At 52.0% G+C, this 27414-nt stretch overlaps 1 protein-coding gene across 4 annotated transcripts; it reads left to right on the top strand.

The window, feature by feature from the left end:
• The first annotated feature begins 1533 nt into the window (after window positions 1–1533).
• CATSPERG (cation channel sperm associated auxiliary subunit gamma) lies at window positions 1534–26887 on the top strand. 4 transcript variants are annotated; one of them, XM_041746166.1, is made up of 29 exons: window positions 1534–1622; window positions 2836–3120; window positions 3208–3261; window positions 8986–9130; window positions 9318–9444; window positions 9603–9675; window positions 10792–10947; window positions 14343–14514; window positions 15697–15834; window positions 16812–16871; window positions 17074–17193; window positions 17802–17852; window positions 17958–18087; window positions 18562–18673; window positions 19629–19787; window positions 19873–19985; window positions 20789–21002; window positions 21310–21372; window positions 21451–21646; window positions 21750–21871; window positions 22007–22087; window positions 22182–22238; window positions 23494–23650; window positions 23850–23913; window positions 24056–24151; window positions 24444–24533; window positions 25729–25821; window positions 25911–26010; window positions 26094–26887. In XM_041746166.1, the coding sequence occupies exons 1-29, from the start codon at window positions 1563–1565 to the stop codon at window positions 26373–26375; spliced, it is 3570 nt and encodes a 1189-aa protein (XP_041602100.1). In that variant the 5' UTR covers window positions 1534–1562; the 3' UTR covers window positions 26376–26887. The 4 variants fall into 4 exon arrangements, 3 of the variants coding, with proteins under 3 accessions (XP_041602100.1, XP_041602101.1, XP_041602102.1); XR_005986317.1 differs by lacking the exons at window positions 23850–23913; window positions 25729–25821; window positions 25911–26010; window positions 26094–26887 and having other exon boundaries at window positions 24444–24480; XM_041746167.1 differs by lacking the exons at window positions 8986–9130; window positions 9318–9444; window positions 9603–9675; window positions 10792–10947.
• The last annotated feature ends 527 nt before the right edge of the window (window positions 26888–27414 follow it).

The raw sequence follows: 27414 nt of genomic DNA, 5'->3' as shown, positions 1-27414 counted from the left end.
TCATGGCCTAGTGTGTTCAGGGGAGGGATGGGATCGATTGTATATTACAGACAAAACTCTGGGTGAGGAAAGTGGTCAGCCAAGTAGACAAAGTAAGGAGTAGTGTTCCAAAGGGTATTACTGCATGTACACAGCCTGGAGGGGAGAAAGAACAAGCCTGATCAAGGATATTCAAGTCCCTCCATGAGACTGGGCTGTAGACCATGCAGGTCTATAAGGGAGACAGGAGATGAGCTGGGTAGGAAGGACAACTGGCAGGAGATTGTGCAGGGCTCTGGAAACCAACTGGCTATTTACCTGAGGTCCTAGGGGTACACAGAAGGCTTTTTTAAATTTTATTTTTTAAAAGATTTTGTTTATTCATGAGAGACACAGAGGCAGAGACACAGCAGAGGGAAAAGCAGGCTCCCTGTGGGGAACCTAGTGCAGGACTAGATCCCAGGACCCCAGGTTCACGACCTGAGCCAAAGGCAGCTGCTCAACCATTGAGCCATCAGGTGCCCCCAGAAGGCTGGTTCTCAAGGTGTGGTCCCCAGACCATCAGTATCAGCATCACCTGAAAACTTGCCAAAATACAGCTTCTGACTTGCTGCCCCACGTCTGACTTGCTGAATCAAACTCTGGGAGGTGGAGCCCAACAACCTGTTTCAACAAGCTCTAATGCACCTTAAAGTCTGAAAATCACGGATGTAGGGTAAAGTCAGCTTTGCCGTTGATCAAGAAGTCATGGCCTGAATCCTTAACTGTTAGGCATCAGAATATAAACGAAAAGTATTGATCTACTGAATATTTATTTCCGCCAGGCAGTCCTCACGTGTTATAGACTCCCCACAACCCTGTGAGGTGGTTGCTTGTGGCCCTGGTTCGTAGGAGGAGGGTGGTAAGCCGCTGTCAGATTAATTCCCACGAGGAGACCAAACGTTTTCTCGGGAAAATTTTTTATATAAAAGCCCGATTGGAAAAAAAAAAAAAAAAGCCCGATTGGGCAGATGACGAGTAAGGGCTGCCTGAACAGCCCGTGGGAACCCCTTGAAGACTTTGCTATCACAAGCTCCGGTCTCCAGCACCCTCGGTCCTCCAGGCCCCGGGCGCCAGGCGGTCGAGCAGCGCCTTCACCGCGTCGCCCAGTGGCGGGCGCCTTGGGGACGAGCGTTCCCGTGGAGACCGGCGCGAGAGGTGCCGGGAAAAGCGGAAGTCGGTGGTGGAAGCGTGGGCGGCCATTTTGAAACCGGGCAAGAGGGGCGGGACCGGAGCGGCCGAGTGACGGTTGACCGGTTTCAGCTAAGCGACTGGTACCGCGGGGCGGGGGAGAAGGGGGAGGTGCCTGGGGTCACCCCAGGGAGGGATGCGGGGGGCGGGGAGGGCAGAGAGAAGGGGAGGGAGGGGAGGAGGCGAAAAGGGGAGAGGCCAGAGAAAGGGGGGAGGAGTCGAGGGACCCAGCAGAGGAGGGGAGGGGCGGAGAAAGGGCGGGGCGACGGCCGGGGAGGCGAAGACGCGAGGAGAGGAGCAGGGGCGGGGCTCCAGGAGGCGGGGCGCAGAGCCGCTAGCTGTCGGCCCGGGGCATGGAAAGGGGTCGCGACAAGGGAGAAGGGGGTCAGAAAGTGTCGCGGTTCGGGGGGAAGGTGAGGACCGAGCAGGCGCTGACCGACAAGGTAGCGCCCGCGTGGAACGAGGAAAAGGTGCAGGGCGGGGAGAAGGCGCGGAGCGAGGGGAAGGCCGGTGGCGAGGAGAGGTCCCGAGGCAATGAGGGGGCCTCTGAGGGGAAGGGACGTGGTTCTACGAAGGGGCGGGGTGAGGGGCAGGTTCGAGAACAGCTCTCCAAGGACCCGGCGAAAGGACGGGTCTTTAAGGGTCGGATCGAAGAACAAGGACGGGTCCAGGAGCAGGGGCGGGGCAAGGAGGGGAAGCCGAGGGCAGAGCCAGCTCCCGCAGAGAAACAGGGGCGGGGCCAGGGAAGGGGGCGGGGCATGGAGAGGGGCCCGGTCCAGGACCCAGAAAAGGGAAAGGCTAGATACGGGACCCGGTACCAGGGCAGCGCCCGGGCCAGGAGAAAGGGGAGATGCGAAGAGAAGTGGGAGGGCGGGGCAAAGGGAGGAGGCGGAACCAGGTGCACGTGCAAGTGCAAGTGCACGACCAGAGAAAGTAGCAGGATTGGGGAAAATAGATGGGGCATGGCCAAAGCAAGAAACAGAAACCGAGACTGGGCCGAGAGTAGGAGCCGGATGCAGAGCAGAGGCGGAGCAAAGAACAGGTGTAGGGCAAGGTTAAGGGGTGAGGCGAGGAGGCGGGGCGAAAGTAGGCGCAGGGGCATCTCCAGGAGCAGCAGTAGAGGAGGGACCTGGAATATTAGTAGAAGTGGGGTCCCGAATAGGAGCAGATGCAGCATCTTGGTCAAGGGCGAAATCTGGAGCAGGAGCGGAGCCAGGAGCAAGAGCAGGGGCGGGTCCAGGAGCAAGAGCGGGGGCGGGTCCAGGAGGAAGAGTGGGGGCGGGTGCAGGAGCAAGTGCAGGGGCGGGTCCAGGAGCAAGAGTGGGGGCGGGTCCAGGAGCAAGTGCAGGGGCGGGTCCAGGAGCAAGAGCGGGGGCGGGTCCAGGAGCAAGAGCAGGGGCGGGTCCAGGAGCAAGAGCAGGGGCGGGTCCAGGAGCAAGTGCAGGGGCGGGTCCAGGAGTAAGAGCGGGGGCGGGGCCCGGAGCAAGTGCAGGGGCGGGGCCAGAAGTCTGAGCAGAGGTGGAGCCAGGAGCCAGGGCTGGGCGAAGGGCAGGAACGTGGTAGGATCTCGGAAGGCTGCTCTCCCGTGCAGTCTGGCTCGCGGGTGTTGACCGCCGCGTTCTCCAGGTTCGAGCCACGTTTTGCGCTGCCCCGCGATGTACCCTGATGGCCTTGCGTGGCCGAAACTCCCGAGTCCTGCCGGCGCTGTGGGCACTACTGGCGGTGCTATTGGTACCGTGGAGGCTGTGGGCGATCGAAGATATCGAGGAGTGCACCTGGCAGGTTGTCCTGAACAAGTTTGAGACGGTAGGCAAGAACGGCATGAGCGACCGCTTCTTCAATCAAGAGCCCCTGGAGACAGTGGACAATGTGTTCAGACCGCTGGTGGATGCACCCACCGACCAGGATGAGGTGAGGGTACTGGTATCAGGTGACCGGGACAGGTCATAGAGCTGCACCCCACTCGGCTCTGGACATTTGCCCAACCTCTTCTTGCAGAAATACCTGAGCTTCCCATACTACCTGAAGATCAACTACTCCTGCAATGGAGAGGTGAGTGAGTGCAGCGGGGGTGGGCTCATTCTGCATGGCCCTCAGTTTCCCCAGTCTCTAACATTAAAAAAAAAAAAGATTGATTTATCTATTTGAGAGAGAGAGAATGAGCAGGGGGAGGAGCAGAGGGGGAGAAGCAGACTCCCCGCTGAGCAGGGAACCTGAGGCAGGTTCTATCCCAGGACCCCAGGATCATGTCCAGAGCCCAAGGCAGCCACCTAACCGACTGAGCCACCCAGGTGCCCCAATCTCTAACATTTTAATAGTGGTGGTACTACCAGACCCTGGGGACCCTACAGATTCAAGAAGATTCCCAGTATCCCACCAGGCACATAGTAGGTGCTCAAGTAAGATGGACTTTTTGTGTTTTTTGCCATTAAAAAAATTGAGATGGGGTGCCTGGGTGGCAGAGAAGGTTGAATGTCTGACTCTTGGTTTTTGGCTTATGACATGATCTTGGGGTCCTGAGATCTAGTCCCACCTGTGCTCCACTCCCAGTCCACAGTCGGCTTGGGGATCTCTTCCTCACTCTCTACCCCTCTCACCTTCCACTCTCTCCCTCTTTCTCTCTAAAACAAATAAATAAATCTTTTTTTTTTAAATGAGCTGTAACTCATATCATAAAATTCACTATTTAAAGTGTACAATTTAATAGTTTTTAGTAAATTAATGAAGTTGTGCAACAATTACCACTCTCTAATTATACAACACGTTGATCATCCTAAAAAGAAACCCAGTACCCTCTTCCTTCAGCCTCTAGAGACCACTAACTTACTTTCTGTTCCTATGAATTTACTCCTTCTGGACGGTTCATATAAATGGAGTTGTCCAATAGGTAGCCTTTTGTGTCTGGCTTCTTTCACGTGGTATGTTTTCAAGGCTTGCCTATGCTGTACGTGTATCAGCGTTTCTCTTTTATGGATGAATAATATTTATGTGTAAGGAGGTGCTACATTTTGTTTATCCATTAATTGATGGACATTTGAGTTATTACCACTTTTTGGCTATTATGAACAATGCTGTTATAAACATATGTGTACAAGTTTTTGTGTGGACATAAGTTTTCAGCTCTCTTAGATCAATACTTACAAATGGAATTGCTGGCTCAAACGTTAACTGTTTCACCTCTGAGGAACTGCCTGATTATTTTCCAAAGCAGCTGCACCATTTTCTATTCCCATTAGCAATGTGTGAAGGTTCCAGTTTCTCTACATCTTCACCAACACTTGTTCATCTTTCGGTTACAGCCAAAAGATGTGGGTGTAAGGTAGTATCTATTGTGGTTTTGAGTTACATTTCCCTCAAGACTCCTGACATTAAACATGTTTTCGTATGCTTACTGGTCACTTATCTTCTTTGGAAAAATATTTATTCAAATCCTTTGGGATCCCTGGGTGGCTCAGCGGTTTAACGCCTGCCTTCGGCCCAGGGCATGATCCTGGAATCCTGGGATCAAGTCCCACATCGGGCTCCCTGCATGAAGCCTGCTTATCCCTCTGCCTGTGTCTCTGTCTCTGTCTCTGTCTCTCTCTCTCATGAATAAATAAATAAAATCTTAAAAAAAAAATCCTTTGCCAAATTGGGTTGTCTTTGTACTGTTGCATTGTAAAAATTTCTTTATATATTCTGGACACTGGTTCCTTGTCAGATGTATGATTTGTAAATATTTTGTCACATTCTATGTCGCAGGCTTGTCTTTTCACATTTTTTTTAAAGATTTTATTTATTTATTCATGAGAGACAGAGAGAGAGACAGAGACACAGGCAGAGGGAGAAGCAGACTCCATGCAGGGAGTCCAATGCGAGACTCTATCCCGGGTCTCTGGGATCATGCCCTGAGCTGAAGGCAGATGCCCAACTGTTGAGCCACTCAGGTGTCCCGTCTTTTTACTTTCTTTTTTTTTTTTTTAATTTTTTTTATTTATTTATGATAGTCACAGAGAGAGAGAGAGAGAGGCAGAGACACAGGCAGAGGGAGAAGCAGGCTCCATGCACCGGGAGCCCGACGTGGGATTCAATCCCGGGTCTCCAGAATCACGCCCTGGGCCAAAGGCAGGCGCTAAACCGCTGCGCCACCCAGGGATCCTGTCTTTTTACTTTCTTGATGGTGTCCTTAAAGCACAAAGGTTTTATGTTTATTGAGGTGTAATTCACCCCGTAAAATAGCACCAAAGTTTTTAATCTTAATAGAGTCTAATTTATTATTTTTTTTCTTTTGTTGCTTATGCTTTTGGTATTGTTTAGGCCATGAAGATTTACTTCCATGTTTTCTTCTAAGAGTTTTTAAATTTTAGCTGTAAGTTTAGGTCTTTGATGCATTTTGAGTTAATTTTTGTGTATGGTGTGAGGTAGGGGTCCAACTTTTGCATGTGAATATCCAGGTATCCCACTGCCATGTGTATAAATGAATTCTCTTGGCACCCTTGTCAGAAATCAATTGACCATATTGTAAAGGTTTATTTCTAGGTATAATTCTATTCCATTGCTCTATATATGTCTGCCCATATGTCAGTATCACATAGTCTTGATTCCTGTGGGTTTGTAGTAAGTTTTTGAATCAGGAAGTTTGAGTCCTCCAACTTTGTTGTTCTTTTCCAGAGTTGTTCGGGCTCAAGTAAGCCTTTTAAGGACAGTAGGATGTTGTGGTCTAAAACTGAAGTTCTGGAAGCAACAGACCTAAGTTTGAATCTGCCACTGACTGACATTTACTTGGAGGAAGTGTACCAGAGCATGATAGTTGATACTTTGGGCTCTGGAGCTAGGCTGCCTGGGTTCAAATCCCAGCTCTGCTACATAGTAATTATGATCTCTGGCAAATAACTTAACTTTTCTGCATTAAAGTTTCCTCAGCCTTAACGAGGATTCAATAATCATCATACCCACTTCACAAAATGATTAAACATGTGTGAAGCACTTAGCACAGTGACTGGTTCATAGAAAGAGCTCAAGAATGCTAGCAATAAGTGTTGAGTGTCACCCTGGGCAGAGAGTTTTGCTCCAAGAACCTTCTCTCCTTATCTGCAAAAGTATGATAATAATACCTTTATCTGGACATTCAACACCTACAGTGAGTTAGATTCTTTTTGATTATTTGCTTACAATATGGGGGATTTAATGATTAACAGCATGGCTAGGTTTTTCTTATGGATTCAGACCAACAGGGAAGCTATCAGCTATCAAGTAAATACATAAAATCATTTCTGAAGAATGATTAGTGCAAAGAAGAAAACAAAATGTGATATATTAGAAAGGAAGGTGTTACGGCATGTTTGGGGGAGGTCTCAGAAGAGGGTTGAGCAGAGACCTGAGTGATAAAAGGGAACTGAGGAGATGGGGAAGGCACCCTAGGCCAAAGCTGAGGCTAGTGCGATGGTCCTGGAGTAGGACAGAAGCTACAGTGTGTGAGGAGGCATAAGTGAGGGCACAGTGGGAGGAGATGGGGCAGGGAGGTGAGGAGGGCTCAGGAACCAGGGTGAGGACTCAGTCTCTGCCCTGACTGGATGGAGCCACCAGGAGATTCTGACCCAGGTGTTCCCAGGCTCCCACCTGCTGTGTAGGGGGCAGGGTGGGGGCAGGGAGACTGTGAGGAGGCAGTCACGTGGTCTAGGCAGGAGTTGGGGGTGGACAGGACCAGGGCCACTGTCGTCCCTATGGGAGAGCCCTACCTCACTGGTGCCCGCTGCCCTGTGGTTGAAAAATCCACAGGGCTCCTGGGTGGTCCAGTCAGTTAAACATCCAACTTTTGATCTCAGCTCAAGTCTTGATCTCAGGTTCATGAGTTCAAACCCTGTGTTGGGCTCCATATTGGATGTGGAGCCTACTTTAAAAAAAAAAAAAGAAAGATCCAGAGGTAGGGTGAAATTAAAATTGGTGTAGTTGCCATGGCTGAGGTGATAAAGGCCTATGCAAATGATCTGACTCATTATTATTTTTTAAGGTTTTATTTATTGGGACACCGGGGTGGTTCAGCGGTTGAGCGTCTGCCTTCAGCTTAGGGTGTGATCCCCGAGTTCTGGGATTCAGTCCCTCATTGGGCTCCCTGCATGGAACCTGCTTCTCTCTCTGCCTGTGTCTCTGCCTCTCTCTGTCTCTCACCAATAAATAAATAAAATCTTTTAAAATATTTTATTTATTAATTTGAGAGGGAAAGAGCATGAGCCAGTCAGGGAAGGGAGAAGCAGACTCCCCGCTGTTGGGAACCCTGTGTGGAGCCCAAGCACATGACCATGATCATGACTCATGACTCGAGCTGAAGGCAGACACTCCACCCGAGTCACACAGGTGCTCCTGGTCAGACGCCTTAAATCTCCGTCCCTGGTCTCACAGCCTATCCCCCACCCACAGTGGCTTGAGTGCTGCCTTCTCTTGAGGATGCCTCTGAGCCTTTGCTTATGCTGTTCCTTACAGCTGGCCCACCCTTCTCCTTCCCTCCTTTCTTTTTCTTTTTTTTTTAAAGATTTTATTTATTTATTCATGATAGACACAGAGAGACAGAGAGAGGCAGAGACACAGGCAGAGGGAGAAGCAGGCATCATACAAAGAGCCTGACATGGGACTCCATCCAGGGTCTCCAGGATCACGCCCTGGGCTGCAGGTGGTGCTAAACCGCTGCGCCACCGGGGCTGCCCATCCTTCCCTCCTTTCATCTCCACTGTAAGCCTGCGTGCCTGTCTCCACCCAGCCTGGGCCCTGGCATTTCTGGGAGGCTGGCAATCCCCCGCTACCCACCCCTGCCCCCCGCCAGCTGTCTTCTCTTGCACCTTCCCTGTTCCTTTCTGTGTATAACTGCCCCCTCCCACCCTCGCCCACAGGCTCCAGCTCCAAATCCTGGGACTGACAGGGGTAGCAGAGAGTCAGATTTCTGGACTCTCTGCTACCCCTTCGTGGACCTGGGAGCCATGAAGTGAGGGATGAGGCCACTAGCAGCTCTGAGTGCCACTTTCCCACTTTGGCTCACCCCGTTTCCTGGTGCCTTCCCTACATCCAAGTCCTGCCTGAAGACAAATTGCCCAAAATGGTGATTTTGGCTTCCCAGGGACCATTTATGCTTACTTTATGGTTTGTGTTAAGGTTGCCCAACAAGTAACTTCAAATTTAGCAAGGTATTAGTACGTTAAATATGATATAGGATTTTTTATTTTTTATTTTTTATTTATTTATTTATTTATTTATTTATTTTTTGGATATAGGATTTTTTAAAAGTATATATTAGTGGATGGCATCTGAATTCCTCTTAGGGAGACACACGTTTTTGAAAAAGGAGACTGCCTGGGATCCCTGGGTGGCGCAGCGGTTTAGCGCCTGCCTTTGGCCCAGGGCGCAATCCTGGAGACCTGGGATCGAATCCCACGTCGGGCTCCCGGTGCATGGAGCCTGCTTCTGCCTCTGCCTATGTCTCTGCCTCTCTCTCTCTCTGTGTGTGTGTGACTATCATAAATAAATAAAAAATTTAAAAAATATATATTAAAAAAAAAAGAAAAGGAGACTGCCTGTGGTGTGGAAGAGGGCTCCAGCCTCATCTCCTTCTGCGACCCCTCTCACCGCCCCCTCCCCCCATCCCCTGCCTGTCTCCCAGCCTGGCCTGTCCCCGCCCCAGCCCCCAGGCCAGACCACTGTTTTCTCGCAAGGTGTCCAAGAGGCTGGGCTGCCAAAGGGAGGCTCAGGGTAGGGGAACCGGTGTCTCTCTTACGTACACACCCCTTGGGGGGGTCATCTTGCCTTCAGTCCTCCGAGGCCCAGGTCCGCAAGGGCCACCTGACAGGGCTGAAGCCCGTGGTGCTGGTGACCTTCCAGTCCCCAGTCAACTTCCATCGCTGGAAGATAGAGCAGCTGCAGATCCAGATGGAGGCGGCCCCCTTCCGCAGCAAAGGTGGGCCTGGGGCACACGTGGAGGGGCCACGGCCTGGCGAGGGTGTGGGGAGCGTGCAGGGGGCCCCAGTGGGGTCTACGGCCTGGGGGAGGGACGTGGGGGGTTGCAGGGAGATCCCAGGGAGACTGTGGCCTGGGGGGCACTACTGGGAGACCCCGGCAGCCTGAGTGCCCGCTGCCTACGGCAGACGAGTGCATCGCAGAGGAGGTGTGTGTCATGAGCTGGTACACGCCCATGCCCATCAAGAACGGCAGCGTGGTCATGCGTGTGGATGTCAGCAGCAATGGCCTGGGGCCCTTCATTCACGATAAAAGGTGCCTTTTCCCAAGCCTGGGATGGGTGGTGGACTCCGGGAGGGCCTTCCTAATCTCCAGATCCCCAGAGAAGCCAGGAGGAGACCCAAGGGAGGGAAGCCGGTTGGGGGGTGTGGAAGCGGTCACCCTCACCTGTGCTTGCCCACACCTTCTGCCAGGTTTCAGGTAAACATCAACGGCTTCTTGCAGAGACAGCAGGACGACACACTGCAGTTCACCGTGGGAAATGAGGTGAGGGGCCCAGACAGGAGAGAAACAAGGTAGAAAATGAGGGTGAGGGGATCCCTGGATGGCTCAGCAGTTTAGCGCCTGCCTTTGGCCCAAGGCGTGGTCCTGGAGTCCTGGGATCGAGTCCCGCATCGGGCTCCCTATATGGAGCCTACTTCTTTCTGCCTGTGTCTCTGCCTCTCTCTTTGTGTCTCTCATGAATAAATAAATAAAATCTTTTAAAAAGTAAAAAAAAAAAGAAAACGTGGGTGAAAGAACGTGGGCCAGGGTTATTTCCCAAACAAGTGGCAGACCTTACAGAGGGCTTGCTTTGTGCCAGGCCCCAGGTGAGGTGCTCCCCTAAATATGTGGTCACGTTCAGGCTTTACAGGGACCCCGTGAGGGAAGGTACTCTCACAAACCCATTTGCGGGAGGAGAACACTGAGGCCCTAAAGGGACGGAGCCATTTGCCCACAGTCTCCCAGCATGTACATAGGGAAAGGGACTTGAAACTGCGTCTAACTGACTCTTGCACATCCAGTCATTCATTCAGTGGGTGCAGTGCATTCATTCATTCAACGGGCACTGACTGAGCCCACGGTGTGGAGGACATACCAGGGACACACGGACAGAGCTGACAGACAGCACACAGTATACAGGATGTCAAGGGGATTCCAGAGTAGGTGAAAAGGTGGCAAGTGCTCCGCAGAGAGTGCAGAGTGAAGGGGCTCTGGCCTGGGCAGGGAAAGGATTGCATAGTCGATGGAAGGGTCAGGAAAGGCCTGAGAAGGTGGCCATTTGAGTTGCGTCCTGGAGTCGGGGAGGAGGGAAGCACGTTGGGTACTTGGGGAAGAGCATTTCATACACGGGGAACAGCCAGTGCCAAGCCTCACAGGTGGGAATGTGCCCGGTGAGTCTGGGAAGCAGTGAGGAGGCCCACATGGCTGGGAGAGAGTGAGCTGGGGGGGGGGGGTGATGGCACATGGGGTCAGAGAGGTGACAGGGACAAATTATATGTAGCCTCCCAGGTCAGAGGCGAGGACTTTGGTTTTTACCCTAAATGAGATGGAACCATGGGAGGGTGGGGGGAGTGGTGAGCAGCCCTCTGGCCACCCCCCCCATCCCCGGCCCCCCGGCAGATCTTCAATCTGATACCCCGGTACTTCGTGAATGTGCCATCGAGGCCCCTGTGGCACACTGTGGACCAGGCACCTGTGCTCATCCTGGGCGGCATTTCCGATGAGAAGTTTATCCTGCTTACCGACACCAGCTTCAGGGACTTCTTTCTCGTGGAGGTGAGCGGGACCCAGAAGGCAGTGTGCTGGCACCTCTTGTAGGGTACTGCAAAAATATGACCCCTAAAATATGCTGGGTCCTGGGGCCATGGAAAGAGTCCCTAAAGACATAGCAGCTCCCTCGAGGGACAGGTAGCAGGAGGGGGAGACGCTCTGGCTTCAGATCTGGGTTTGGCCACCACCTGGCTATGTGACCTTGGGCCAAGTCATTTCACCTACCTGGGCCTCAGATTCCCCATCTGTAAAGTGTGAATAATCTTTATATTCACCTGCTAGAATCATTGTGAGTGTGGTATATAAGTTCACATCAGCTGGACACAGAATGAGTACGTGACAAAAACAAAAGCATAATGGCACTGTGATACACCCAGCAAAATTAGCTAGAAGCCTTTCATACCATCTAACAGGGCCAGTTTACCCCAGTTGTCTAAAAATGTCTTAAAAATACATTTTTAGGGATCCCTGGGTGGTGCAGTGGTTTGGCGCCTGCCTTTGGCCCAGGGCGCGATCCTGGAGACCCGGGATCGAATCCCACATCGGGCTCCCGGTGCATGGAGCCTGCTTCTCCCTCTGCCTGTGTCTCTGCTTCTCTCTCTCTCTCTCTCTCTCTCTCTCTGTGACTATCATAAATAAAAAAAAAAATTAAAAAAAATACATTTTTAAAGATTTTATTTATTCATGAAAGACAGAGGCAGAGACGTAGGCAGAGGGAGAAGCAGGCTCCCTGCAGGAAGCCCAATGCAGGACTTGATCCCAGGGCCCCGGGATCACAACCTGAGCCAAAGGCAGACAACTGACCCACCCAGATGTCCCAAAAATGTATTTTTTTATTTGAATAGAGTCAACACACAATGTTACATTAGTATCGGGGGTACGACATCGTGATTGGAGAAGTTTATATGTAGCGCTGTGCTCCCCCCAAGTGTAGCTACCGCCTGTCGGCACACATCACTGTTACAGTACCCCTCACTATGTTCCCTGTGCTGTGCCTTTTAGCCCCACGACTTACTCATTTCCTAACCAGAAGCCTGTATCGCCCACTCCCCTTCACCCATTTTGTGTATCCTCCCATCTTCCCCTCTGACCACCATCAGTTTGTTCTCTGTATTTATGGGTCTGATTCTGCTTTTGTTTGTTTCCTCATTTGTTTTTTTTTTTTTTTAAGAGTCCACATATCAGGAAGATCATATGGTGTTTGTCTTTTTCTGTCTGACTTATTTCGTTTAGCATAACACCCTCTAGGTCCATCCATGTTGTCACAAATGTCAAGATCTCATTTTTTATGGCTGAGTCATAGTCCATTGGGTGTGCACACCACATCTTCCTTATCCATTCATCAGTTGGCGGACACTCGGGTTGCTTCCGTATCTTGGCTATTGTAAATAATGCTACAGTAAACATAGGGTTGCCTATATCTTTTCAAATTAGTGTTTTCATGTTCTTTGGGGGAAATACCCAGGAGTGAAATTACTGGATCATATGGTAATTCCACTTTTAATTTTTTGAGGACCCTCCATACTGTTTTCCATAACTGGCCACACCAGTGTGCATTCCCACCAACACAGCAAGAGGGTTCCTTTTCTTTTTTAAAATTTTATTTGTAAGCAATATTTACACCCAGTGTGGGGTTCGAACTCACAACCCTGAGATCAAGCGTCACATGGTCTACTGACTGAGCCAGTCAGGTGCCCCTGAGGGTACTTTTTTCCTCCACATTCTCCTCAACACTTGTTTCTTGTGTTGTTGATTTTAGTGACTCCGACTGGTATGATGTGATAGCTCCTAGGAGATTTTGATTTGCATTTCCCTGATGATGAGTGATGTTGAGCATCTTTTCATGTGTCTGTTGGCCATTGTGTGTCTTCTAAACGTGCCTTTTCAAGTTGGTTTGAATCAGGATTAACATTGCGTTTGGTAAAGTCTCTTAATACTCACTCTCGGGACGCCTGGGTGGCTCAGTGGTTGAGCCTCTGCCTTTGTTTGGCCCAGGGGGTGATCCTGGAGTCCTGGGATCGAGTCCCACATCCGGATCCCTGAGTGGAGCCTGCTTCTCCCTCTGACTGTGTCTCTGCCTCTCTCTCTGTGTATCTCTCGTGAATAAACAAAATCTTTTAAAAAAAATTTCTTAAAAAAAAAACTCACTCTCTTCACCTGTAAGTCTGCTCCTGACTCCACCTTCTTCCCTTCTTCTATCAGCTTTCTTCAGTCAAATGGAGAAACCAGGCCTTTTGTCTTCTAGAATTTTGCTGCTTGCTTCTTCATGGAATTAACTTGTTCCTTTGACCCTATGGTAATAGTCTGCTCAGGCTGCCATAGTAAAATACCACAGACAATATGGATGAAAAAAAAATTATAGTCTTACAGTCCTGCAGGCTGGAAGTCCAAGAACTAGGTGTCAGGAGGGTTGATTTCTGGGGAGGCCTCTCTTCGGCTTACAAGTGCCTTCTCACCGTGTGCTCACACAGCCTTTTCTCTGTGCCTACAGGTGGAGAAAGAGATCCTTTGGTGTCTCTTCCTCTTCTCATGAGGACACCAGTCCAGTAGGATTAGGGGCCCATCCTTATGACTTCAGTGGACCTTAATTATCTCCTTAAGGGCAGGGTTAGGGATTCAACATATATATTGGGAGTGGGGACACAATTTGGTGCATAGTACCCCATAGAGTTATTGCCTATAAACTGGTACTGAACTCAAGAAGCTTGATTAAATGTAGATATTTTTAGGCAAGAATCCTTCATTAATGGTGCTCTCCCACCTTTAGTCTATGATATCACCAGTGTTAGTGATTAGTTAGTGAGATCAGATGGGGTCAGCCTGATAGCCAGTTGTGTTCAAGGTCAAATAGGGTTGTTAAAAATGTACCTTGGGGGGTGCCGGGGTGGCTCAGTCCACTAAGCCTCTGCCTTCAGCTCAGGTCATGATCCTGGGGTCCTGGGATCAAGCCCTGCATCAGGATCCCTGCTTAGTGGGGAGTCTGCTTCTCTCTCTCCCTCTGCTCCTCTTCTGCCCCCCTTCCCTGCTTGTGCTCTCTGCTGTCTCTCTCTCTCTCTCAAACAAACAAATAAAATATTTTTAAAAAATGTGCCTTGGGCCAAGCATGAGATCTTTGGGACCTGTCTGTGGCCTGGGGAATCAAGATTGCTCTGCACTGTTGAGTATGCTGTGCATTGCCAAGCTCTCAGGAGCACACTGGCTCTGGCTTGGGTCATCTGCTTCCCTGGCCCATATTGGGGAAGTGTGGCCACATGATACTACTTCACAGTGAGAGGGGAGGGTGCCCTGGAGGTGGCTGCCTGTGTCCAAGCAGTTGTCAGAGCAGGTGCCTCCCCACAAGGTGGGATGTGGGGGCTGAAGCCAAAGTGAACCTGCTCACTGTGGACTCTGCCTCCCTGCAGTTGAACATTGACAGTTGCTGGGTCGGCTCCTTCTACTGCCCTCAGGCCAGTTTTACTGCCACCATCTATGATGCCATTGCTACGGAGAGCACTCTCTTCATTCGGCAGAACCAGCTTGTCTACTATTTTACAGGCACCTATATTACCCTCCACGAGAGCAACCACGGCAGTGGTGAGGGGTCCCTGGCATCTCGGGGGGAGGGGTGGGTCCTGCCTGTGGGAGCCCCACAGAGGGCACCCCAGTGAACCCATTCACCGAAGCCCTGGAATTTCCATGAGTGGGGAGGGAGGTGTCAGAAGGACTTTCCAAGGTCCTTAATCATCACCGCCCACCCTTCATGGCCTTCTCCTACCCTCTGTATGTGGGGGTGAAGCTTTCCTCTGGACCTATGAACCAGCAGAGGGGAGAGGGGGGCGTGAGAGGGAAGGGAGGGAGCAGAAAGAGAAAGGCACGCGTGCACGCATGTGTGCATGTATGTGCTCGCACACATACACAGTGTCAGAGAAAGACCTGCTAAGACACGTGCATAGCAAAAGAGAAATTTAGGGGGTGGGAGAGTGGCATGGAGAGTCAGAGAGAAAAGCAGACCGAGAGAAAGTGGGATGAGCAGTTGGAGATGAAAAGGCACAAAGGAGACTGGTCGGAGAGGAAGAAGAGACTTTTGATTCAGCCTTATCTTTTAAATGCCACCCAAACCCTCCTGAGTCTCACCCCCACATCTAAATGAGAGATGTCATTTTATAGGGTCATAGAAACACGTATTATAACCTATATTTTATTAAGGCCTGTTCCTGACAGCTTCGTTTTTATCCCTTTCTTGCTTGGGACATTTGACAATAGGAGGAACCAAATCAAAATGGACTTAAAAAAAAAAAAAAAACAACAACAAAATGGACTTAAGTCAAAGAAAAGGGTGTTTATTGGCTTAGATAGGTGAAAAACCCAGGAGCATTTTATTTCAGGTACAGTTGGATCTAGGGGCTCATTGGAGCTTAGACAGGCCCCTCCTTGGGATAGCCATGGTGATTCCCCTCTTCACCTAGCTATTGCAGACTTTTATCCTCCCAAGGGGCCCCAGGTAAGAGCATCTCTTCATTAGTAGTTGCAAGCTGGGACTGTCTCTGATTGGTCCAGCTTGGTCTTATGCTCAGTTGAAACCCATTGCTCTGGCTGGGGGAATGCAATCTGTACCTCATGGACAGAGTAAGAACGAAGGAGATTTTCCTCAAAGGCAGTTGGGCTCTATGCCAGTGGCCCCTCAGACATCACACTGAATAGCCATTAAGGTCATAGAACTATGGATGGGGGTCAGGTCCCAGGTCTGGGTCTTAGGTTCCATCCTGGCCCCCACAGGGAGCTGGGTTCGTGTCCTGGCCAACGAGTGCATCAAGAAGCTGTGCCCTGTACATTTCCATAGCAATGGCTCAGAGTACATCATGGCCCTCACCACTGGCAAGCGGGAAGGCTATGTTCACTTTGGGACCATCACAGGTAAGGGTGGGAGGCCTTTGGCAGCCCAAGAGACCACTCCATACCCTCACACCTCCCAGAATTCCAACTTCTGGCCCTCATCCATCACCAGGTACCTTCAAGTGGGGTCCCAAGCTGGAGGTTGTCCTTGTGAGTGGGGATGGGTTTATGCATTTATAGGAGTAGGACTTGAGTGTGTTATATATATATATTTCATGATGTGTTTGGTTTCAAAGGGCAGAAGCCCAATTAAAAAATAATTTAGGTATATTTGTATAAAGGGCTTATATAAATAAGAAGACCAGAATCTAACTTCAGGCATGGCTGGATCCAGGGGCCCACGGGTATATCAACAGGACTCTATCTCTTGGCAAGATAGTGCATTGTGATTATAGCAGAGAGAGATCGCTTGAACACACTTAACCCAAGTCACCTGTGGCTTTGGACAGGTGACTTAACCTCTCTTTTTGGTCTCGTTTTCCTCATTTGCAAAATGGGGCTAATGACGATACTAGTACCTGCCTCACTGGGTTGATATAAAGATTAAGTCGGCATGTGTAAAGGTCCTAGAACAGTGCTAGGGGCATGGTGGGTGCTGTAAAAGGGCTTATTATCATGAGCCCTGAGATTTGGCTTCATTTTCAGGTAGAGACTCCTCTCTAGGGGTTGAAGATGGTCCCAGGACCTTGGGGCTCACATCTCCCACCAGTTTGAGTCATCCCCAAAGAATGAAAGCAGCCTCTTCCATTAGCTCTAGCATGAACCCAGGGTGTACTTTGGCCCATTCTGAATCAGTGCCCAGACCTGAGCCAGTTACTGTGACCAGCGACAGGCCCACAATGGTGGGCCAGGTGTGAGTGGCAGGTCAGAGATGAGACCCACCCCCTGAAGTCCCACCACTAAGGGGGCAGGAGGTACCACACCCTGGTCAATCAGAGACCTAGTGGATACCAGATGGGCTGGGAAGGGTCTGAGCACGGACCTGCTCTGCTTCGCAGATGGCCATGTGTCCTTCCAGTTGCTGCCCAAGCAGCGGTCTGTGTGCGAAGGGATAAAAGGTACCTAGCTCCCAGAGGGATCTATGGTGGGCAGGTGGGGGATCAAAGGTGTGGGGAGAGCAGGGAAGGGTGAGAGAGGTCATGGGAAGGAACAGTAGTGTCTGGGGAGGGGTGGAAAGTCACAGGGATAGGTGTGACAGTTACAAGAGACCATGGGGAGGGTGGGTCCAGTGCTGTTCTGGACCTCCTCCTTCCTGTCCAGTTGTCAACTGCTCCATAACCTGGGCCGTATTCATTGCTGATGACTACAATCTACTGATGCTGGTGGAGATCAAAGCCCCCCCCACCAGGAACTATTTCCAGGTGGTCAGCTACGACCTGGGTAATTGGGATGCTGTGGGGGCTGAGTGGGAAGGGGCAGTATTGTGAACTTTGTGCCTGTCTGTGGGGTCTGTGCTCAGCAGACAGTGGGAGGGAAATGTTCCTCACATCACTCTTGGGTAAAGGGTAGTGGTAGAGAATGGGCTTAGTGGGACGAAGAAACAGGAGAAACAAATATGACTGGAACAGAGGGAAAATATGGTGGGAGGGAGATTGAAGAGGTGAGCAGAAGCCAATCTGGAAGGGCCTTGTGGCTCACAATAAGGAGGTTTATTTTTTTATTTTATTTTATTTTATTTTATTTTATTTTATTTTATTTTATTTATTTATTTTATTTTATTTTATTTTATTTTATTTTTGTCTGAACAGAGAATAGGGCTGCCATGTACAGTTGTATAGACCGTGCACTGTACTCACTAGCCAAGAAGTCAGAGGAGGAAGTCGTGTGCTCTAACATATTCCCATTAAGAAACTCTAAGGGCTAATAGGCCCAAATCAGAAACCACTGGAGGGTTTTTTGGAGGGTTTGGGAAGCTGGTGACTTACCCAGTTTCAGATTTTGAAAGCTCAGAGCCTCAGAAGATTTTGCTGTGTTCTCCCCGGCTGTAGTCCGTGATAACCTGGTCATCCTCTACACCATCCCGGAATTCATCCCTGATGGTAGGTAGGGAAAGCAGGGGCAGTCTCAAAGGTGGATGAGGGCCAAGAGGGGCCCAGGTGACCCTTCCCTCACTTCTGTGTCCACTTTGCCTCTTTCCCAACCAGCTCGTGGCCTGGAGTTTCTGATGATCCTAGGAACAGAGTCTTATACCAACTTCCCAATGGTACCCAAGGGCATGTTCTACAACCCGTATAAAAACCTGCTGCTCATCTGGGGCAACTTCCTCCTGCAGAGGTGTGGGGCTGGGCCTATATGTTCTGCTTCTGGTCCCATCAGGGTGGGGGCCCTTTCTGGAGTCCTCAGGTTTTGAGAGCATGCGCAAGTCCAGAAGTTATCAGAACTGTGATGGGGGAAAAGCGGGCTGGGGTGGTCAGGGCTGGGATGGGGATGCACATTTCAATGAAACCCGATGTAAGGACCCAACTTAGGCGAAGGGCATCGTCAGCGGGAAAGGTTAGGACACTCTGCACTCCTCGGGAGCTTAGCCGGCTCCAGGGGCTGTTGGCAAAGTGCTAGGTTGGCCACATGCTCTTGTCTACGGGTGGGCAGGTCACCCAGGCTTTCCTGTGTGTTCTCACAAGGCTAGCAGAGAACTGAGTAAATGGGTCATGTTAGGGGTCTTGGGATATGTTAGGCCCGGGGTTGGGGGAAGCGGATATCCTGCGGGGACCTTGCCTGGGTCCCTAGCTCCCATTTCTGCCCGTGCAGCTACAACTATGAAAATTTCATCTACCTGGCGGATTTCCCCAAGGAGGAGTCCATTAAGTACCTGGTCAATTCATTCCATGGGGACATGGCTATTGTCACAGAGACTGAAGAGGTAGGCTGCCCTGCTTCTCTCCCCAAACCCCAGGGGTCTCCCTTCTCCCCCTGTCAGGGTAAAAGGGTTCAGGGGAGGAAACATCCTCAGGGATCCCAGAGGAGGGCAACAGAAGCTCCATTTATAGCAGAGCACCCTGGAACTCAGAAGTTTATTTGTCCCCAGTCTTTTGGCAGAGTGAGAGTCCTGATCTGATTTCCACAGGGGGCCCTCTTTCATTCCGTCCTGTGGTTCACTTCATAAACATTGAGCACTTACTGTATACCTGACCCCATGCTGGGGATACACTGGTGACTGAGTCAGCTCTGGACCTCACCCTCACAGGGCCGCAGTCCAACTGGGAAGACCGAGTCTTTCCCAGAAAGTGATAGTACAGAGTAGTCAGGGCTGCAGGGTGGCGGGGGGGGAGATAGTACCTATAGAAGTTCAGAAAGGGCATGCAGTTGAACTTCCTGTTCAGTCTGGGGGGGTGTGTGTATCAGGGAGGGCTTCATAGAGGAGGCTGCATGGAGGAGGGACATCCTGAAGGCTGGAAAGGCTCTTCCCGGCTGAGTCTCAGAAGGGGATGAGGTCTTGAGTCAAATGTGTTGTGGGGTGGGCATCAGTGCAGAGATGGGAAACTGAGACCAAGGGGATGGTTTGATCCTGGTGGGTGCAAAGAGTGAGGAGAAAATAGGGTGCGCTCCTGGGAATCCTGGCCTGGAGGGGTGTATGTATTAGGGACGCTTCAGTTCAAGTAATAGCCACTCAAGCTGACTGAAACCCTAAAGATGTTTATCATGGCGAGTGGGGGCTGGAAGCAGAGGCGGGCAGGCTCTGGGAAGTAGGTGTGTGAGCTCACCTGGTCCCGGATGGGGACCACCCACCTCGAGCCTCACCTCCAAGGTACCGGACCATCGCTCCACACAGAGGGAGACGTGGGGTCACACACACACACCCGCTGTCACACCTGCAGATCTGGTACCTCATGGAGGGCAGCTACCGGATGTACAAGCTCTTCCCATCCAAAGGCTGGGGGATGTACATCAACCTACAGATGATGCACCAGTCCTCTCTGTACACCTCCAATGAAACCATGGTCACCCTCTTCTACGAAGACAGCAAACTATACCAGGTGCAGGGCTTGGGGGGGGGGGTCACGGGAGACACCGGGGAACCACAGGGTGGCTGCCTGACCTGGCCCTGCCTTCCCACCGCAGCTGGTGTACCTTATGAACAACCAGAAGGGCCGGCTTGTCAAGAGGCTTATGCCGGTGGAGGAGCTCCTGATGTACCACCAGCTCAGCGATCACTACCTCTTGCATCAGCAGGGGTGAGAAGATGCCGGGCCACACAAGTAGCCGGGGTTTCTGGGGCTGCAAGGACGAAAGCCCCTACTCCGAGAGGGAGATGAAGGCATCCCCAGTGACCACCTCAGGGCTGTGATGGAAGCCCATGGAGGCTCAAGGGAGGCGCCTGGTGGACACTGGGGGAGGTGGGTGCCTCCGGGAGAACTTCAGAGAGGAAGAGATGCATGAGCTGTGAGCTGAAGGGGGAAGAAGAATTAGCCAGGTGGTAAGATGGAGAAGGGGTTCCGGGAGGGGGTGAGGGGGTGGGGGTGGGCGAGCCACAGGTGCCCAGGCCTTGGGGAGGAAAGCAGATGGGTGTTCAAGACTGCGAGAAAAGTACAGCCGCAGAGGGCGCTGCTCGCGTCAGCGTGCACAGACGGGCCTGGTGATCGCAGGGAGGAAGCCGGGCCTCATCTTGCCTCCTGGGGAGCCCTGATGTGCTGAGGGAGGGACGCAGGGCCTGACTTTACTGCAGTAACGCTCCTTCTGGTGACCTGCAGAAGGGCCTGGGAGAGGAGGCAGGCGGGAGAGGAGAGGAGGCAGGCCGGAGAAAGCCGAGGTGGAAAAGGTTGGTGGGGGGCGGGGCCTAGGGTGGGGTCCCCAGCTCTGGTCTGACGGACCCAGGGACTGGGGAATTGTCCAGGGGCACCAGGGGCTGAGGCTGAGGCCACAGGTCAGGGCTGGATTAGACTGGACTAGGCAGCAGCGCAGAGGTTGGGAGGAAGGCCTGGGGGTGGGGGTGGGGGTGCGCCTGGGGCGTTAGAGTCAGAGCCCCCCTTCCCCCCAGGAACCAACTGACGCTCGCGTTCACCAACTTCTGCCCCTTCACGGTGATACGCCTGCGGGACCTGCCCAACCCGCAGGTCTACACCCGCCAGGAGCGCTACCAGGCGCGCCCGCCGCGCGTGCTGGAGCCCTCGGGCTTCCACGACGAGAACTCGCTCGCCGTCTACCAGGGCCTCATCTACCATCTGCTTTGTCTGCACTCCGAGTACCTCAAGGTGGGCGCCCGGGGCGGGTCTGATGGGAGACGGGACTGAGGAGGCCCAGCAGGCAAGGCCGGCGGGCCTCGACGGCACCGGTAGAGGCTGCAGCGCCGCGGAGCTCGCCTGGGAGAGTCGCGGCGAGGGGGGCTGGGGGCGCGGCGAGCAGGGCTTGGGAGACGCGGCTTTGGGAGGGTGGCTGTTGAGCGGGACGTGGGGCTTGGGGGCGGGCCAGGGTCTGTTGGCTTTGGCTTGGGGTTAGGGGCTGGGCAGGCCACCGGCCGGGCCGCCTCCGCACCCCACTCACCCTGCCGGCGTCCCCCAGCCTTACGCGGACCCGGTGCACGACTCCACCTGGCGCTGGTGGAAGAACAAGAAACTGAACCAGGTGCGTGGAGAGGGTTGGGGGTCGGGAGAGCGGCGGCGTCCCCGCCGGGGGTCCGACGCTGCCGCATCCGTCCCCCAGGATTACTACTTCTATCTGGCCAGCAACTTGCAGAGCGCGAGCAACGTGTACATTGACATGGCCAGCTACGAGAAGATCTACGACCTCAAGGCCAAGCACGAGCTGCCCGAGCGCATCTTCCTGGACAAGGGCACCAGCTACAGCTTCTCCGTCTTCTTGACCGTCCGGGGCCACTCGATCAACCTCCAGGAGCGCGGTCTGTGGGCGAGGCCGGCCTGGAGCCCGAGGGGCCTGGGGGCGGGGTCTGGGGAGCGGGGGAGCGTCCCCGGCCGAGGCCCTGACCCCTCCTGCGCTTGTAGTGCTCGCCGCTGTAGACCTGGGCAGCAAAGTGGATCTGGGAGTGGTGCTGGCCGACCCGGGCTGCCTGGAGGCGGAGGTGAAGGAGGAGGTGCTCACTAATCGCAACTCGGTGCTTTTCTGGGTGAGATAAAGCGGAGAGGGGGTGCCGAGGTGGGAGGCGGAGCTACCTGGGTCGGGACCGTTAGAAGGGGCCCCCACCCCTCCCCGGGTCCCCCGGCAGGTCTCTTGATGCTTTCATTTCTATCCCCCATCCCAGGTTACGCTCAGTGATAAAAGGTCTTGCTTCGATCAGGGCATTAGTGGACATCACCTCTTGAAGACCTCCATGTTGGTGAAGGTTCGGTCCAAGCCTGGAGGGGAGGCCCGCGGGGGGAGAGGGGAAAGGGGGCGGGGTGGGGGGGGCGACCATCCTCACATGCTCCTTCCCGCAGGTGGTAGGCACGGTGGGCCGCTGCTTCCAGAACACACACCAGGGACCCCGCATGCAAGTATTGGACCTTGGGGTACTGGGCCCTGTGTTGGGAGGGAGGGGATTAGGTCGAATCTCAACACTGCTGGTTCTGATTACTCGCCCTGGAAATCCCACTAGTGCATTCATAATTTCTTCCTTTTCATTCACCCACCCACCCACCCACTCCTTTCGTCCATTCATGTTTGCAGAAAGGGCTGCCTTTACGGTTGTGTACATTGCACCCATGCTTTTATGTCCCTTCTAATATATTTCTGCAGGGGAAAGTAAAGCATCTGTGACATAGGACTTTTTGTTCCTAATTGGCACGAAGCGGGCCATGTCAAAAGAGTTCAGGGGGTTATGGAGAGAATGGCTCTGTTTCAAAGTCCATGGACAACAGGATGTCGAGATGGACTGGCTGTGGGTGTGAGCAAAAGAGAGGTTTCCCGGGCGAGGCTTTTATCCTGAACATGGAGAGATGAGGTGCCATTAACCAAGACGGGTTGTGGATAGACTGAATCTGGGGTGTCCATTGGACTGCCCAGTGAGTGAGTGGCTGATAGGTGTAAAATCTTGGGCCCAGGCCTAGCAGGGGGAGTGCTTAATCTCTGGCCATCAGCACTTCTCCACAGTCACAGTCAAGCCCAGGCCATGGTCTGTGGATGCCCTTTGACATTGTCCCTTTGACAATTGGATGAAGCCTTTGGGCCCTACCCCTGAAAGGGGCCTGAAGCTGTTCATCCTGAAAACAAGGTCATAGGAATTCCCTGACTCCTAACCCCCATCCTGGGCTCGACTTCCCTCCTATATCCCAGGCTCCTCCCAGATCTATTATTTGACAGGCCCAATCTGAGCCCTGTGCAGTCCACCTCTGAGTTGGCCTCTCCGTGGGTGTAGGTGTTAGTGATTTTGTGTGTCTTTTTCTGGAGGCAGCTGGAACCAAACTCCCAGCTCCCACTGCAGCTCTACCACTTCAGATGTGGCTTCGGATAATTAATAAATGGCTGGACTTCCCTGTCCCTGATTTTTGCCATCTCTGTCATGGAGATATGAAGAGTCTCTACCATACAAGGCTCGCTTTTCTGAGGATTAAATTTGAGTCTGAAGCGCTTAGAACATCACCCAGTGCTTTGCACACATGCATAAATGCAGTTATTAGAGTATTGTTTTAATGATAATAATGATCATATGGCAATGGTGAGGGTGAGCCTGGCAGGAAGAGGTGGTGTGTGTGGGAGGAAGGGTGTCTCCCCGGCCCTGCCGTCCGGTGCAAAGTTTCTCCTCCCACTTAGGGCAACTTCATGGTGCCAGTGCTCATCGGCTGCCCCCTAGGCAAGCGCCTGGCATTTGACATCACCTACACGCTAGAGTACAACCGCCTGCAGAACAAGCACTACTTCGACTGCGTGAATGTGGACCCCGAGATGCCCTGCTTCCTCTTCCGTGACAGTGCGTGTCCAGTGCCCTCACCTCATTTGTTCACTGTCCTCTGTCTCCACCACTGGGCCCGCCTTCCCTCACTGCTCACTCAGTTCCTCACTCATCCTCTGCTCTTCCCTTTGGTCTTCTCAACTCTCCTTCCTCCCCTCTCCATCCTCCTAATTCTGAGGCTAATTTCTTCTCCTCCTGACTCCCTCCAACCCCACAGTCTTCTACCCTTTCTTCTTGATCCAAGATCTGGTGACAGGAGATTCGGGCAGTTTTCAGGGCAGGTAAAGACATAGCCAAATCAATGCCTGACGGGAGTTTGGTTGGCAGGGAGGGAGTGGGTAGGGGGATAGAGTACGGAGCGGTAGAGGTGAGGCAGGACTCTGGATCCTGAAGCCAGTCCATGTGCACCTCTGCACCTGGCAGCTACGTGCTCAAGGTGATAGGCGGCGGGCCCACGATGGACACCATCAGAGAATACAGCGAGGAGGAGATTTACCGCTTCAACAGCCCATTGGACAAGTAATTCCTGTGGGACCCTGTCCACAATCTGCCCTCTCTTCCCTGCAGACCCCTCTTGCTTCCCAGCCACGGACCACATGCTCACCCACAAGCACCACTCACCTGGTATCTCAGCCTCCTAGGATGGCACAGATGCTTGCCCTACCCAGGCTGAGGCCCCACCCCTCCCTCTGCTCCTTACCCCCAACTGTTCATACTGTAGGCCTCTCTACACCTGCCTCCTACCTGCCAAGGACCACCCCCACACCACCCCCACCCCCACCCTGCCCTGAGGTTACTCGGTCCTGTGCAGGACTCAGAGCCTCATCTGGACCACCAAGAACGCAACGACCACCAAGGACCCAGCCTTCAACATCATGACCCACCAGAGTTTGGGCATCGAGTGAGTGCATGGCCTGCCTGCTGGTCCCCTTATCCCCCACCTGTCCACAGTCTGCCTGGGCTGTCATCCCTTCTCCTCAGGGAAACCTCTTGATCCTCAAGCCAGACTGACCACCTTAGTGTTCCTCAAGTGGCTGACTCTTAGTCTTTCTTCAGGCCTTAATTCAGATGTCCCTTTGTCCGAGGGGACATTCGTTCCCATGTCCTCCTGTGCTTCTCCTGTTCTCACCCTCGCCTCTCTATACTTGTGCCTCCCCAATCCCAACCTGCCCTCTGGGCTGTTACTCTCGTGGGGTCTGTATGCTTATACATCCAGGTCCTGATAGCCTAAACACAGTATTTGTGAATGAGACAATGAATGAATTCATTCACTTACTCATGGTAGGCATTTATTGACATTTGAGTGGAGGTCATAATGAATAAAACAATGGAGGAACAAATTATTATTATTTTTTATTTAAAATTTTTTTTTTTAAAGATTTCACTTATTTATTCATAGACACAGAGGGAGAGAGGCAGAGACACAGGCAGAGGGAGAAGCAGGCTCCCTGCAGGGAACCCAATGTGGGACTCGATCCTGAGTCTCCAGGATCACACCCCAGGCTGCAGGCGGCGCCAAACCGCTGCGCCACCGGGGCTGCCCTGGAGGAACAAATTAGTATGAAGGGGCTCAATAACTATTTTTGATTCAGTGAAAGGAAGATAACAGTATCATGAACAAATGAAGGAGGTGAATGAATGAATGAATGGGGCAACCAACTTGCACCTAATCAGTATTCAACTTGTATTTATTGAATAAATGAATAAAGGAAAGCATAAATGAATGGAGATGTGACTTTGTACCTAGTAGGTACTCAAGGTATATTTGTGGGATGAAGAAATGAAGGCAGCAAGGAATGAAAGAGGAATTGGCAAATGATAGACATATACTCCATAATCTAGATGAATGCATCGTAATGGAGGAATTGACAGATGGAGATGGTAAGGCAGGAGGACATGAATGAGTAAACAGCCTGTCACATGGGTAGACATGGAGTCAGCCTTATTGGATGAATGAATGAAGGAGTGAATCAGGGAAGAAGGGATGATATTGCATCTAGTTGGTGCTCACCCAGTTTGTGGGCTGGAGGGGGAGATCAGAGATTGGCACATGCTAGGCATGATGTGTAGCACATTGTCTGAACTTGGGTCCCCAGGTGGCTGTGTCTGAGGAACTCCCCATGCCATGACACCATTCCCCATACCATCTTCGCCCCTGAATTCTTCTTCAAGGTGTTGGTGAGCAACAGGTGAGCCAGGCATGGCACCCAGATAGAGTTGGGGGTTCCTATGGGATGCCTGACTCCTCCCCAATACTGAACCCCATCCCAACCCCCAGAGGTGTGGACAAGAGCACATACTGTGACTACCAGCTCACCTTCCTGCTGCATATCCATGGGCTCCCACTCAGTGCCAAGCGGGCACTCTTGATCCTCATGGTGAGTGGATACCCAGGAGCTTCCCTGTTAGGGGAATGGGGCTCTCAGGCTGCCCACCCATGCCTGTTGTATGGTGTCTCCAGGTGTCATCCAGCGTGTTTATTGGCCTGGTGATCCTCTATATCGTCTTCTGCCTCCTGCTGCCTGTTGTGGTGAAGGCCTGCAACACGCTCCGCTGGAAGATAAACAATATCATCACATCGGAGTCCTACTACACCTACACTTCCCCTTCTAGAATCTTTAGTGGGACATCTGAGACCAAATCCAAGGTCAGCTCCAGGGTCAGCTCCAGCGTCAGTTCCAAAGTGGTGGAGGAGAAAGAGGAGGCCCCTATGGAAACCTCGAAGAAGCGTTCTATTACCTGAGCCTCTTGCCTGCCCACCCCCAACCAGTGCTCTCCCCTTACTTCCTGCACCATCTTGGAAATGCAACTATCCTCCGTCCCAGGCATTTTTTTTTTTTTTTGGTTTTGCTTCAATTTTCACTTCTCCTTTACACTTAAATCCTCATTTCAGGACCAGCTATGGGCCCCTGTAAGGGCTCATGTTCAGTTAGTTTGTACCACACAGCCATATGGGTCATTAAAATCAAAATCCTTCTGTGCCAGTTGGTAAATAGCAGCTTCTCTGTGTACCTGCCAACTCTGCCCCACCCTGGGCTGCCCCAACCTCCCTATAGCCCAGTAAGGACTTCTATGACCCAGGCCTGCTGCTGTGGCCTACAGTACATTCTGATTGTTCAGTGCCCAGGTTTAGTACCAGTCATTAAATATTTTGAATTTCCATACCTATCTAGCGTCTAGCTTAAGGAAAGAACTCTAGAGAGAAGGCTTTTTTTTTAGTTGCAAGTAGCAAAAATTTCATTCAAATGGCCTGCATAGAAGTGGTAATTTATGGGCTTTAATATGGGCTTCAGGCATAGTTTGATCCAGAAGTCCTCAATGTCTACAGGATGTTGGCTCCATTTCACTGTAGCTTTCCTTGACTTGCCTTCCTCTGAGTGTGGTCTCTAACGTCAGGCCAGCCCCCTTCACAGCCTGAGGCTGCTTGTCCACATATCTTATTGTCCATAGAAAGGGCTGGAGTCCAACATTCCCAGGCAAGTACTGTCAGTCACTTTGATTGGATGGGGAGGATCCTGAGCTCACCCCTTCACTACTCACACTGCCAGAGTTAAACCAATTGAGTTCACCCCTGGAGCTGAGGGCAGTCCTACCCAAATCTCTTGATTATGTGTGAGGAAGGACAGTCTTTGTAAGGAAAATGTGCTGTCAATAAGGGGGAAGGCTGAAAGGCAATAAAAACCAGCCCCCCCCAAACACACCTTGTACACTACCCACTGTCCACGTAATAAGCTTAGCACCAGTCCCCCACCAGAGATCTTGGGTGAAATGACTATGGAGGT

Source organism: Vulpes lagopus, chromosome 2 (genome assembly GCF_018345385.1).
Source record: "Vulpes lagopus strain Blue_001 chromosome 2, ASM1834538v1, whole genome shotgun sequence".
NCBI classification, from domain to species: domain Eukaryota; kingdom Metazoa; phylum Chordata; class Mammalia; order Carnivora; family Canidae; genus Vulpes; species Vulpes lagopus.
This window is presented reverse-complemented; position numbering and strand designations above follow the sequence as displayed.

What these genes read in the sequence shown, in the direction of transcription:
- CATSPERG (XM_041746166.1), top strand. Translation starts at nt 1,563, where the DNA reads ATGGAAAGGGGTCGCGACAAGGGAGAAGGGGGTCAGAAAGTGTCGCGG. An exon ending in CCCTTCATTCACGATAAAAG is followed by an intron (nt 9,445 to 9,602) that starts GTGCCTTTTCCC and finishes ACCTTCTGCCAG; the next exon opens with GTTTCAGGTAAACATCAACG. An exon ending in TTCAACAGCCCATTGGACAA is followed by an intron (nt 24,152 to 24,443) that starts GTAATTCCTGTG and finishes GGTCCTGTGCAG; the next exon opens with GACTCAGAGCCTCATCTGGA.